The sequence below is a fragment of the Amblyraja radiata genome, chromosome 11, assembly GCF_010909765.2.
Source record: "Amblyraja radiata isolate CabotCenter1 chromosome 11, sAmbRad1.1.pri, whole genome shotgun sequence".
In the NCBI taxonomy this organism is placed as follows: Eukaryota; Metazoa; Chordata; class Chondrichthyes; order Rajiformes; family Rajidae; genus Amblyraja; species Amblyraja radiata.
The window spans coordinates 10,972,570-10,987,530 of NC_045966.1; the positions used below are offsets into that span (position 1 = coordinate 10,972,570).

Genomic DNA, 14,961 nt, shown 5'->3' on the forward strand with positions numbered 1-14,961 from the left:
GAAGATTGTTCCCAGTGTTGGGGAAGTCCAGAACAAGGGGTCACAGTTTAAGGATAAGGGGGAAATCTTTTAGGACCGAGATGAGGAGAAAATTTTTCACACAGAGAGTGGTGAATCTGTGGAATTCTCTGCCACAGAAGGTAGTTGAGGCCAGTTCATTGGCTATATTTAAGAGGGAGTTAGATGTAGCCCTTGTGGCTAAAGGGATCAGGGGGTATGGAGAGAAGGCAGGTGCAGGATACTGAGTTGGATGATCAGCCATGATCATATTGAATGGCGGTGCAGGCTCGAAGGGCCGAATGGCCTACTCCTGCATCTATTTTCTATGTTTCTACGCTGTAAGACTATGACTCTCTGACTGGAGGTGACGTCTGTGAGTTAATCTGTCTCTTACACCTGCCCTGTCGTTCGTCTACAATCTGTGGCGGAGTGTCGGAGCATAATATGTCACAGTGTGTGGAGAGCAAGATGCCCAGCCAGAACAAATACATTTCTGCTCATGTCGATGGCGGTCAGTATTTATATTTGCTTTGGCATCCTGGTCATAAACTCCCCGATTTTGTTAGGTTGGCAAACGTACGTTTTTAGGCATGTTAAGTGCGGCACAGTGCCTTACAGCGCCAGAGACCCGGGTTCGATCCTGACCACGGGCGCTGTCTGTACGGGGTTTGCACGTTCTCCCCGTGACCTGCGTGGGTTTTCTCCGGGTGCTCCGGTTTCCTCCCACACTCCAAAGACGTACAGGTTTGTAGGTTAATCGGATTCAATAAAATTGTAAGTTGTCTCTAGTGTGTAAGATTGTGTTAGCCCGCATTCCCACACTGAGCATCCTGTCCTGGGCCTCCTCCACTGTCTGAGTGAGTGAGTGAGGCCCAGTGCAAATTGGAGGAACAGCACCTCATGTCTCGCATGGGCAGCTTACACCCCATGTATTTATGAACATTGACTTCTCTAACTGCAAATAGCCCTTGCTTTCCCTCTCTCTCCATCCCCTCCCCTTCCCAGTTCTTCCACCAGTCTTACTGTCTCCGACAACGTTCTATCTCTGTCCCGCCCCCTCCCCTGACATCAGTCTGAAGAAGGGTCTCGACCCGAAACATCTCCCATTCCTTCTCTCCAGAGATGCTGCCTGTCCCGCTGAGTTACTCCAGCATTTTGTGTCCATCCTGCACAAAAGGTTCAGGAGTTGCTATTCGTGAAACCGTTGGTAGTGATGTCTCCTTCATGAAATACTGAAACACACAGTGGCCTCAGAGAGCCAGAGACCCAGGTTCCATCCTGACACCAGGTGCTGTCTGTGTGGAGTTTGCACCTTCTTCCTGTGACCACATGGGTTTTCTCCAGTTTCCTCCCACATCCCAAAGACGTGCGGGTTTGTAGGTTAATTGGCTTCTGCAAATTGCACCTAGTGTGTAGGGAGCGGATGGGTAAGCGGGAGAACATAGAATTGGCGGCACAGTGGCGCTGCGGTGGAGCTGCTGCCTCACAGATACCCGGGTTCAATCCTGACGACGGGTGCTGTCTATGTGGAGTTTGTGCGTTCTCCCGGTGACCTGCATGAGTTTTCTCCAGGTGCTCCAGTTTGATCCCACATTCCAAAGATGTACAGGTTTTGTACAATCATTGTCATCGGTAAAGGATGTAAATTGTGCGTAGGATAGTGCCAGCGTACGGGGATTGGTGGTCAGTGCGGACTCAGTCGGCCGAGCGGCCTGTTTCCATGCTATATCTCTAAACTAAACTAGTGTGAGCGGCTGATCGATGGTTGGCCTGGCCTCGGTGGGCAGAAGGGCCTGTTTCCCTGCTGCATATCTAAACTAAACGAAACTCTAAACTTCCAAGGTGCTTCTCTTTCAGTCCAATTACCTCCTGTCGAGCAGGAACATGAAATGGAGGAAAAGCTTGGCTGTTAAAACAATACACTATGCCCATAAGAGTGAGGCTGTCAGGGAAATTATGGTGGCGTTGAAGATAAGTGCGCAGATATTTTTCCTTGCAGTGGTTTTTGTTAGGTGAAATTTGTGGTGAATGTGAAAATTGATTTGCACTGAGATAGGCCTGTGGTTGTTGGCTAACTTATGTTGGGATGAGAGCTGTGGACAGGACCGCTCATGTAGCTGCCAGATCAGGTAGTCAACAAAATGCTCCATGATTTAGTTAAGTTTGGAGATACAGCGCGGAAACAGGCCCTTCGGCCCACTGAGTCCACACAGACCAGCGATCCCCGCACATTAGAGCAAGCCTACACACGCTCGGGACAATTTACACTTAAACCAAGCCAATTCCCCTACAAACCTATGCGTCTTTGGAGTGTGGGAGGAAGCCGAAGATCTCGGAGAAAACCCACGCGGTCACGGGGAGAACGTGCAAACTCCTTGCAGATAGTACCGGTAGTCTGGCGCTGCAAGCGCTGTATGGCACCAACTGTACCGCTGCGTCACCGCACCGCCCTATATGATCAAGATGTCAGTAATGGGACAGTAACTGCCAACAGAGTGACTAACTGCCTCCCCGCCATCCTCTCCGCTTTCTGTGGTGAGATGGCATTGATGTGCCAAGTAGGACCAGTTTTGCTGCGGCCATTTTGTTTGGGCCCTCACTGCCCTTACTGCAGTGTTTATACTAAGGGGGACTAGCCCCCCAAAACAAGCATAAGCTAAAGATGGCTACAATACAGTCCTGGCAGAGCATCACCAGAGAAGACACCCAGCAACTGGTGATGTCCCTGAATCACAGACTTCAAGCAGCCATTGCAGGCAAAGGATATGCTACAAAATATTAAACATGACTACTTTCATTTACATGACACTGCTGTGTCCCAAACATTATGGTGCTCTGATATAGGGGGGGGATGGGAGGGGAATCCATGTATAAACACAGCTGTAATTTCTACATGGTGAAACCATAATGTATAAAAATGGCCTTTATTAAAATCTGACAATGTGCACTTTAACCACATGATTTTTTCTATTACAAATCTCAAATTGTGGAGTAGAGAGGCAAATAAATAAATGATGGGTCTTTGTCCCAAACATTATGGGCACTGTATATACTGCACTCTGTGTCTTCTCCTTTGCTTCATCTATTGTACTTGTGTGTGAACGGATTGCATCTATGTGTGGTCTATCCGATCTGTTTGGAGACCATGCAAAACAAAGCATTTCACTGTACCTCTCTCCGTACATGTGACAAAAATGAACCTAAACCTTTGCTGTCCGTACGGAGTTTGAACGTTCTCCCCGTGACTTGCGTGGGTTTTCTCCGACATCTTCGGTTTCCTCTCACACTCCAAAGAGGTACAGGTTTGTAGGTTGATTGGCTTGGTAAAATTGTAAATTGCCCCTAGGATAGTGCTAGTGTACGGGGATCGCTGGTTGACGCGGACTCGGTGGGCCGAAGGGCCTGTTTCCATGCTAAACTTGAACCTAAACCTTAAATGCCACGATCATATCTGCTTCAACCACCACCCCCCCACAGCTCAATCCAGGCACAGACGACCCACTGTGTAAAAAAACTTGCCCCATTAGCTTATTACTCATCACTTAATGCGATTATCTGGCAGAATCATCATAATGCTGAAAATACACTGTTATCACCTTCTTAATAATACTTCATCATACTGATGTCAGGCTAATTGGACTATAGCTTCCCATATGTTTCCCCTCTTATTCTTTCATGAGTAGTGGGAGTTAGAACATAGAAAATTGGTTTAGAAGTAGGCCATTCGGCACTTCGAGCCAGCACTGCCATTAGAAACATAGAAACATAGAAAATAGGTGCAGGAGGAGGCCATTTGGCCCTTCGAGCCAGCACCGCCATTCATTCTGATCATGGCTGATCATCCCCTATCATTAACCCGTGCCTGCCTTCTCCCCATAATCCCTTGACTCCACTAGCCCCTAGAGCTCTATCTAACTCTCTCTTAAATCCATCCAGTGACTTGGCCTCCACTGCCCACTGTGGCACGGAATTCCATAAATTCACAACTCTCTGGGTGAAAACTTTTTTCTCACCTCAGTCTTTATTCTAAGACTGTGGCCCCTGGTTCTGGACTGGGCCAACATTGGGAACATTTTTCCTGCATCGAGCTTGTCCAGTCCTTTTATAATTGTATATGTTTCTATAAGATCCGACCCCCTCATCCTTCTAAACTCCAGTGAATACAAGCCTAGTCTTTTCAATCTTTCCTCATATGACAGTCCCGCCATCCCAGGGATCAATCTCGTGAACCTACGCTGCACTGCCTCAATTCAATCATCCAAAATCTGTTCCCCATTCTGGCTTTTTCCCCACATCCCTTGATTCCCTTAGCCCTAAGAGCTAAATCTAACTCTCTCTTGAAAGTTACTGAGGTTCCCTGCAACACATGGGAATCAGTTTGGAATCAAAGATTTTTAGAAATCTAAACCAAAACCGAAACATCAACTGTCTATTTCCCTTCACAGATGCTGCCTGACCCATTTATTATCAGTTTAGTTTATTGTCACGTGTACCGAGGTACAGTGAAAAGCTTTTATTGCATGCCAACAAGTCAGTGGAAAGACTATACATGATTATAATCGAGCAATTCACAGTGTACAGATACAAGATAAAGGGAATAGCATTTAGTGCAAGGTAAAGCCAGTAAAGTCCGATCAAAGATAGTCCGAGGGTCACCAATGAGGTAGATTGTAGTTTAGGACAGCTCTCTAGTTGTGGTAGGATGGTTCTGTTGCCTGATAACAGCTGGGAAGAAACTGATGCCAAATCTGGAGGTGTGCAATTTCACACCTCTGTACTTCTTACACCTCTGCACATCCTTCGTTAGACAATAGACAATAGATAATAGACAATAGGTGCAGTAGGCCAGTAGGGAGAGGAGGGAGTGACTGGGGTTCCTCCAGCTATTTTTTTGCAACAGATTCCAGCATCTGCAGTCTCTTGTGCTTCTGAAATAAAGTTGAATTGAATTAGCACCAGTAACGGTGAGGGACAATAGACAATAGGTGCAGGAGTAGGTCATTCGGCCCCTCCAGCCAGCATCGGCATTCAATGTGATCATGGCTGATCATCCACAATCAGTACCCCGTTCCTGCCTTCTCCCCATATCCCTTGACTCCGCTATCTTTAAGAGCCCTATCTAGCTCTCTCTTGAAAGCATCCGGAGAACCAGCCCCCACCGCCCATGAGGCAGCGAATTCCACAGACTCACAACTCTCTGTGTGGAAAAGTGTTCCCTCATCTCCGTTCTAAATTGCTTACCCCTTATTCTTAAACTGTGGCCCCTAGTTCTGGACTACCCCAACTTTGGAAACATGTTTTCTGCCTCTAGCGTGTCCAAACCCTTAATAATCTTATATGTTTCAATAAGATACCCTCTCATCCTTCTAAACTCCAGATTATACAAGCCCAGCCGCTCCATTCTATCAACATATGACAGTCCCGCCATCCCGGGAATTAACCTTGTAAACCTACGCTGCACTCCTTCCACAAATTGGGAGACCAAAACTGCATACAATACTCCCGGTGTGGTCTCACTAGGGCCCAGCACAACTGCAGAAGGACATCTTTGCTCCTATACTCAACTCCTCTTGTTATGAAGGCCAACATGCCATTTGCTTTCTTCACTGCCTGCTGTACCTGCATGCTTACTGATTGACTGATGAACAATGAACCTGATCTCCCGGTTGCCAAACACTTTAATTTCCCTTCCCATTCCCACACTGACCTTTCTGTCCAGGGCCTCCTCCATTGTCACAGTGAGGCCCTACACAAATTGGAGGATCAGTACCTCATATTTCGCTTGGCCAGCTTTCAACCCAGTGGTGTCAATCTTGATTTCTCTGACTTCAAGTAGCCCTTGCATTCCCTTTCTCCACGTGCCTTCCCCACCCAAGTGGTTGCGCTAGCTTCAGTCATCTTGTTGAGTCTCATTGTCTGTAACTCATTTTCACCTAGTCCACAGCTAACAATGTTTCCTTTATCATTGTTACTATTTTGCATATCTTTCATTCATTTGTTCTATATCTCCCTATATCACCGTCTACATCCCTCGTTTACTCAGCTGCTGCAAATTATCTCGAGTGCGTAGGGAGTGGATGCAAAAGTGGGATAACATAGAACATATAACATTTTTAAGGAATTGGACAGGTTAGATACAGGAAAAGTGTTCCCGATGTTGGGGGTTGTCCAGAACCAGGGGTCACAGTATAAGAATAAGGGGTCGGCCATTTAAGAAAATTCTTTTCACCCAGAGAGTTGTGATCCGTGGAATTCTCTGCCACAGAAGGCAGTGGAAGCCAATTCACTGGATGTTTTCAAGAGAGAGTTAGATATTGCTCTTAGGCCCAACGGAAGGAATCAAGGGATATAGAAACATAGAAAATAGGTGCAGGAGTAGGCCATTCGGCCCTTCGAGCCTGCACCGCCATTCAATATGATCATGGCTGATCATCCAACTCAGTATCCTGTACCTGCTTTCTCTCCATACGCCCTGATCCCTTTAGCCACAAGGGCCACATCTAACTCCCTCTTAAATATAGCCAATGAACTGGCCTCAACTACCTTCTGTGGCAGAGAATTCCAGAGATTTACCACTCTCTGTGTGAATTTTTTTTTCTCATCTCGGTCCTAAAAGATTTCCCCCTTATCCTTAAACTGTGACCCCTTGTTCTGGACTTCCCCAACATCGGGAACAATCTTCCTGCATCTAGCCTGTCCAACCCCTTAAGAATTTTGTAAGTTTCTATAAGATCCCCCCTCAATCTTCTAAATTCTAGCGAGTACAAGCCGATTCTATCCAGTCTTTCTTCATATGAAAGTCCTGACATCCCAGGAATATGGGGAGAAAGCGGGAATGGGGTACTGATTTAGGATGATTAGCCATGATCATAACGAATGGTGGTGCTGGCTCGAAGGGCCGAATGGCCTGCTCCTGCACCTGTTATCTATGTGTCTAACTTGAGCAAATGGGTGGTCAGCATGAACTCGGTGGGCCGAAGGGCCTTTTTACATTGCTGCATGACTCTATGACTCTTTAATTCAATACATCGTTGCATCTTCATGGAACATTTACCCACCAGCCAGTGGTGAGGTTCCTTTGAGCAAGTTCCCACCTGGGAAACAAAGTTCACTTTGTCCACTGTGCAAATTCCCCTCTACAGTCTTAAAAACATCATCTTTAATACTTTATGTCCCTGAGAATAAAAGCCCTCATTTATGATTCTCCCATCATCATTTCATCAATAGAGCCCTGATGTTCCCCGCAGCAGATGTGAAAGTAAATCTATAGTTTCCTGTTTACTTGTTTAAATAATGGAGTGACATTTGCAATTTTCTCAGTGGAAAAGATGATTCGTGAAATGGGAGTTTTGACGCCTTATGCCGATGGCATCTTGAGCCGAGAATTTGGTCATCAACAACAAACCTGTGTTGAAAATCCACAAGGCTTCGGTTCATAGACCCACTCCTTGGAAATCCAGTGGCCCAAGGCATTATGTGTTCCCAATGGGCCCCACATGTACAAGGCTCATCCCTTGTGTATTCCCCTGGCGTAGTCTTCAAAGTGTGGTCAATTACGAACACAAGTCAGAGAGGAAAGTGGCAGAGTTGTGAGCAAAATGAATTGGTGCAAGGGTCACCTAGATGGGGGATCGGATAGGGAGATGGCGGGAGAGTGCGGGGTGGACCCAGGGCTTTGAAGCAACAGTAACAGGGCTGATGGGGCTGACAGTCATTTCGGTGGAGAGGGGAGGTGTTGGCGGTTGATTAGTGGAGACCAATTAGCCCACAAACCTGCAGGTCACAGGGATGTGGGAGGAAAACCGGAGCGTCCGGAGAAAACCCCCGCATTCACGGGGAGAACGGGCAAGATCCGTACAGACTGCACCCGTAGCCGGGATCGAACGCGGGCGGGCCTCTGTTGTTGTGAGGCAACAGCTCTACCGCTGCGCTGCTGTGTCATTGTAGGGTTAGAAACATAGAAAATAGGTGCATGAGTAGGCCATTCGGCCATTTGAGCCAGCACCGCATTTCAATATGATCATGGCTGATCATCCAAGATCAGTACCCCGTTCTGGCTTTTTCCCCCATATCCCTTGATCTCTTTAGCCCTAAGAGCTAAATCTAACTCTCTGTTGAAAACATCCAGCGAATTGGCCTCCGCTGCCTTCTGTGGCAGAGAATTCCACAGATTCACAACTCTCTGGGTGAAAACGTTTTCCTCATCTCAGTCCTAAATTTCCTACCCCTTATTCTTAAACTGTGACCCCTGATTCTGGACGCCCCCAACATCGGGAACATTTTTCCTGCATCTACCTTCTCCAATAATTTACTCTAACTCTAAGAATTTTATGTGTTTTTATGAGATCCCCTCTCACCCTTCTAAATTCCAGCGAATACAAACCCAGTCGATCCATTCTTTCATCATATGTCAGTCCCGCCATCCCGGGAATTAACGTGATGCACTCCCTCAATAGCAATAATGTCCTTCCTCAAATTAGGAGACCAAAGTTGTACACAATACTCCAGGTGCGGTCTCACCAGGGCCCTGTACAACTGTTGTAGGACCTCCTTGCTCCTAAACTCAAATCCTCCCGCAATGAAGGCCAACATGCCAATAGCTTTCTTCACTGTACCTGCATGCTTACCTTCAGTGACTGATGAACAAGCACACCCAGGTCTCATTGCACCTCCCCTTTTCCGAATCTGACACCATTCAGATAATATTCTGCCTTGCCACCAAAGTGGATGACCTCACATTTATTCACGTTACACTGCATCTGCCATGCTTCTGCCCATCTCACCCAACCTATCCAAGTCACCCTGCAGCCTCATAGCATCCTCCTCGCAGCTCACTCTGCCACCCAGTGTTGTGTCATCCGCAAACTTAGAGATGTTACATTGAATTCCCTCATCTAAACCGTTAATATATATTGTAAATTACTGGGGTCCCAGCACCGAGCCTTGTGGCACCCCACTAGTCACTGCCTGCCAATCTGAAAAGGACCTGTTAATTCCTACTTTTTGCTTGCTCTCTGCCAACCCGTTCTCCATCCATGTCAATACCCTACCCCCAATACCATGTGCTGTAATTTTGCACACTAATCTCTTGGTTAGGACCTTGTCAAAGGCTTTTTGAAAGTCCAGATACACCACATCCACTGGCTCTCCCTTATCCATTATACTTGTTACATCCTCAGAAAATTCCAAAAGATTAGTCAAGCATGACTTCCCCTTCATAAATCCATGCTGACTTTGGCCGATCCTGTCACTGCTTTCCAAATGCGCTGCTATGACATCTTTAATAATCGACTCCAGCATCTTCCCCATGACTGATGTAAGGCTAACTGGTCTATAATTCCCTGTTTCCTCTCTCCCTCCTTTCTTAAAAAAATGTAGTTACATCCAGTCCACAGGATCTGACCCAGAGTCGAGAGAACATTGGAAAAATGATCACCAATGCATCCACCTCCTTGAGTACTCTGGGATGCAGACCATCAGGCCCTGGGGATTTATCTGCCTTCAGTCCCAACAGTTTACCTAACAGTTTACCTAACACCATTTTATGACTAATTTCATTTCCACCCTCCCACTAGATCCTCGGTCCTCTAGTATTTCGGGGAGATTGTTTGTGCTTTCCTTAGTGAAGACAGAACCAAAATACTTGTTTAACTGTTCTGCCATTTGCTTGTTTGATAGATGCATTGACCTTTCCCATTATAAATTCACCTGTCTCTGACTGTAAAGGGCCTGCCCTATTTGGCGATTTTTTTCGGCGACTGCCGTCACCATTGACTGACACATCATGTCACCGAAAAATATGCAGCGTGAATATAAAAGAGTTATTAATGTTTTAAAAATGTTGAGATTCTCTCTCCTGTCAATCACCACCATGAAGGCCACGTCCCTTCCGGTGGGAGGGGGAGGGACTATAAAACCCGGAAGTGTGGGCGTGGCTCAGTCTCTGCAAGATGGGGGAGGGAGAGGTCACTTTGGTGGCCTTGCAGTCTGTTTGAAATGGTAGGAAACTGCTTTTGAATTTGGTGGCCTTGCACCCTGCTTGAAATGGTAGGAAACCGCATTTGAATTTGGTGGCCTTGCTCCCTGCTTGAATGGTAGGAAACTGCATTTGAATTTGGTGGTCTACACTCTGCTTGAAATGGAATTTCAAGGAAAAGCCGTGAGTCAACTGCCAGCCCACCAGCTGTGAGTGGGTGAGCTGCCAGCACACCAGGCTTGAGTGACTGAGCTGCCAGCCCAAGAATCCATTCGGCTCACAATGTCCATACTAGGCCTCTGGAAGCCAGTACCTTCAGCCCACAACACCCATACTAGCGCCCCAGAAAGCCTCTCGTTTCCCTTTTAGAAGGATCTTATTGAAACATATAAGATTATTAAGGTTTTGGACACGCGAGAGGCAGGAAACCTGTTCCCGATGTTGGGTGAGTCCAGAACCAGGGGCCACAGTTTAAGAATAAGGCTTAAGCCATTTAGAACGGAGATGAGGAAACACTTTTTCACACAGAGAGTTGTGCCTCAAAGGGCGGTGGAGGCAGGTTCTCTGGATACTTTCAAGAGAGAGCAAGATAGAGCTCTTAAAGATAGCGGAGTCAGGGGATACGGGAAGAAGGCAGGATTGGGGTACTGATTGTGGATGATCAGCCATGATCACAATTAATGGCGATGCTGGCTCGAAGAGCCGAATGGCCTACTCCTGCACCTATTGTCTATAGTCTGAAGAAGGGTCTCGTCCAGAAACGTCACCTATTCCTTTTCTCCAGAGATGCTGCCTGACCCGCTGAGTTACTCCAGCTTTTTTGTGTCCATATCTTCGGTTTAAACCGGCATCTGCTCTTCCTGCCGACACGATGAAACTAAATAGTTTGTCTTTTGCTCGTTTTCCCGAAGGTTTTCCGGACGGATCTGATCACTGCCATGAAGTTGCCGGAATCCTGCCAGCTTACTGCCGACGAGTACTACGTGCTGGCTGATCCGTGGCGTCAGGAATGGGAAAAGGGCGTTCAAGTTCCAGCAAACACCAGCTCCATACCCGAACCAGTAGTGAGGTGGGTCGCAACACACCCTGTTCACACTGCAGGCCTCGCGAAGCACCACCAACACTCGGGTCTGCTCACCAGGTGAAATGAAGCACTGAGTAGACACATGGAGTCGTGCAATTTGGAAACAGGCCCGTCATAAGTTTATGGGGTTGGACAGGCTAGATGCAGGAAGATTGCTGCATTTAGCCTGTCCAACCGCTTAAGAATTTTGTAAGTTTCTATAAGATCCCCCCTCAATCTTCTAAATTCTAGCGAGTACAAAAGAATGCTTATGGCAGAATTCAAAGTTGTAATGGCACAGAGACTACATGAATCAATTATACATGAGTACAATCAGGTCATACACAGCCACAACAATTAGTGCAAAGTGAAGTATACCAGAGGGTATATGTTACTCTTAAAGCATTACAGTTACAGAGAAAACACCAAGGTTGGCAATGAGGTAGGCTGGAAGATCGGGGCCACACACTAGCTTATATTAGGACCTTTCAGAAATCTGTTAACAGCGCGGAAGAAACAGGTGATCAGCCTTCTGCATGGCACCTTAATAAGGAAGGAACTGCAGATGCGGGTTCTTCTTTCTCAATAGACAATAGGTGCAGGGGTAGGCCATTCGGCCCTTCAAGCCAGCACCGCCATACACTGTGATCATGGCTGATTATCCACAATCAGTACCGCGTTCCTGCCTTCTCCCCATATCCCTTGACTTCGCTATCTCTAAGAGCTCTATCTAAAGGGCCTGTCCCACTTGGCGATTTTTTTTGGCGACTGCAGGCGTCATTGACTGACGTATCAGGGTCATTTCAAAATCTAGCGGCGACAAAAAAAAAATGTTGCGACACTTGAGGAAACACCGCGCATCAATACGCCGTCACGCCGCATCACGCCACAAATTTTTCGGTGACCCGATACGTCAGTCAACGATGCCGGCAGTCGCTGAAAAAATCGCCAAGTGGGACAGGCCCTTTAGATAGAGCTCTTAGAGATAGCGAAGTCAAGGGATATGGGGAGAAGGCACGAAAATCGGCAAGTGGGATTAACTCTCTTGAAAGCATCCAGAGAATTGTCCTCCACTGCCTTCTGAGGCAAAGAATTCTACAGATTCACAACCCTCTGGGTGAAAAGGTTCTTCCTCATCTCTGTTCTAAATGGTCTACCCCTTATTCTTGAACTGTGGCCCCTTGTTCTGAAGAAGGGTCACGACCCGAAATGTCACCCATTCCTTCTCTCCGGAGATGCTGCCTGTCCCGCTGAGTTACCCCAGCATTTTGTGTCTTTATCTTTGGTAGTTGATTCTCAAATGCATTTTGAAATTCCAAGTACATTTGTCCTTTTAACCAGTCGGTTTTGTATTCAAAACACCCTCACATAAATGTGTCCATTGTAACTCATGTTTAATTAAAGGTACATTGATTTTTGCATAATCCCATTCTGATTTACTAAGTGCCCTGTTGCCACTTCATTAATTGTGGAGCAAAGAAAAAAGCAGACTGTAGGTGGAAGGCGAGACTCGAGTGTCCTTGTGTGGGTGAGGGTGGGGCTGGAATTGTCGACGTTTCAGGTTCACTTTAGTTTCTTGTCTTGTGTACCGAGGTGCAGTGCTAACCAGTCAGCGGAAAGACAATACATGATTACAATCGAACCGTTTACAGTGTTGAGATGCATGATAAGGGAATAACATTTAGTGCAAGGTAAACCCAGTAAAGTCCGATCAAAGTGTTCAAAAGGTCCGATCAAAGATTGTCCGAAGATCACCAAAGAGGTAGATAATAGTTCAGGGTTGCTCCCTGGTTGTGGTAGGATGATTCAGTTGCCTGATAAAAGCTGGGAAGAAACTGTTCCATAGTTTTAGTTTTAGATGCAGCGTGGAAATAGGCCCTTCGGCCCACTGAGTCCGTTCCGACCAGTGATCCCCGCACATTAACCCTATCCGACACACACACGAGGGACAATTTACATTTATACCAGGCCAATAACATACAAACTCCGTACAGACAATACCCGTGGTCGGGATCGAACCGGATCTCTGGCGCTGTAAGCATTGTAAGGCAGCAACTCTACCGCTATGCCACTGTGCCGCCCTAACATATATATATATATATGTTTACCTTCTCAAACATTCCTTTGTTTCCCATTAGACGTTCTCTTACCTGAGCCTTCTCCAATATTAAGAACATAGAATTCCCCAACTTTGAATAATAAACACACATACCCTCTTTTTCCTGCGTCAGCCCCATCACTCTGGAGTGCACCAATTGAGTCATCGAGTCTTACAGAGTGGAAATAGGCCCTACGGCCCAACTTGCCCACACTGGCCCATATGCCCCATCTACACTCGTCGCACTTGCTTGCTTATTGCCCATATCCCTCTAAACCTATTATCCCTCGGGACGACAGATGGCACAATGGGCTAAGTGTTCGGCCGGCAACCGGAAGGTAGCCGGTTCGAATCCCGCTTGGAGTGCATACTGTCGTTGTGTCCTTGGGCAAGACACTTCACCCACCTTTGCCTGTGTGTGAATGTGTGTGAGTGATTGGTGGTGGTCGGAGGGGCCGTAGGCGCAGATTGGCAGCCACGCTTCCGTCAGTCTGCCCCAGCGCAGCTGTGGCTACAGAAGTAGCTTACCACCACCGAGTGTGACTGAGGAGTGAATGAATAATGCGATGTAAAGCGCCTTGAGTATTAGAAAGACGCTATATAAATCCCATCCATTATTATTATTAAACCTGCCCTATCCATGTATCTGTCCAAATGTTTCTTAAACGTTGGGATAGTCCCAGCCTCAACTACCTCCTCTGGCAGCTTGTTCCAAAGACCAACCATCCTTTGTGTAAAAAAAGTGACCTTCTATTAACTCTTTCCCCCCTCTCCTTAAACCGATGTCCTCTGGTTCGTGATTCCCCCTCCTCTGGGCAAGAGATTCTGTGCACAAAAATGCTGGAGAAACTCAGCGGGTGCAGCAGCATTAATGTGGATGCTGCTGCACCCGCTGGGTTTCTCCAGCATTTTTGTGTACCTTCGATTTTCCAGCTTCTGCAGTTCCTTCTTGAACAAGAGATTCTGTGCGTTTACCTGATCAATTCCTCTCGTGATTTTGTGCACTTCTATAAGATCTACTCCATTTATCCCAGACATAGTTAGATAGAGCGTAGGTGGCGTAGCGGTAGAGTTGGTGCGGGACCCGGGTTCGATTCCGACTACGGGTGCTGTCTATACGGAGTTTGCACATTATCCCCGTGACCTGCGTGGGTTTTCTCCGAGATCGTCAGTTTCCCACCCACACTCCAAAGACGTACAGGTTAGTAGGTTAATTGGCTTGGTGAATGTAAAAATTGTCCCTAGTGGGTGTAGGATAGTGTTAATGTGCGGGGATCGCTGGTCGGCGTGGGCCGAAGGGTTTGTATCTCTAAACTAAACTAAAAACAATGGCGGACATTGGACCCAACATTGGCTGCATGTGTAATTTGAATCAAGGATATGGACATGTGAACAAGAACTGTTAGAATTTAATAGATCTATTGCCAACACTGGAAAGTAATACAACAATTTGTGTAAAAACACTTTTCCCACACATCTCCTTTAAACTTTTGATTGACACAAAAATCTGGAGTAACAGGCAGCATCTCTGGAATGAAGGAATGGGTGACGTTTTGGGTCAAGTCCCTTCTTCAAACCTTGCCCCTCTCTGCTTAAAGATGGTACGGCACGGTGGTGCTGCGGTAGATTTGCTGCCTTAACAGCACCAGAGACCCGGGTTTGATCCTAACTACGGGTGCTGTCTGTACGGAGTTTGTACCTTCTCCCCGTGACCTGCGTGGGTTTTCTCCGGGATCTCCAGTTTCCTCTCACACTCCAAAGACGTACAGGTTCGTAGGTGAATTGACTTGGTATAATTGTGCATTGTCCATAGTGTGTGTGTGT

The 14,961-nt window shown here is 46.8% G+C and overlaps 1 protein-coding gene across 3 annotated transcripts in view; it reads left to right on the forward strand.

The window, feature by feature from the left end:
* The window catches only part of jade2 (jade family PHD finger 2), a 146,290-nt gene that overhangs the window by 54,526 nt on the left and 76,803 nt on the right, over positions 1–14,961 (forward strand). For all 3 annotated transcript variants that reach the window (XM_033029311.1, XM_033029312.1, XM_033029310.1), the window contains one exon: positions 10,888–11,045. In XM_033029311.1, the coding sequence (XP_032885202.1) occupies positions 10,888–11,045 (158 nt within the window). The remainder of the gene's footprint in view (positions 1–10,887; positions 11,046–14,961) is intronic.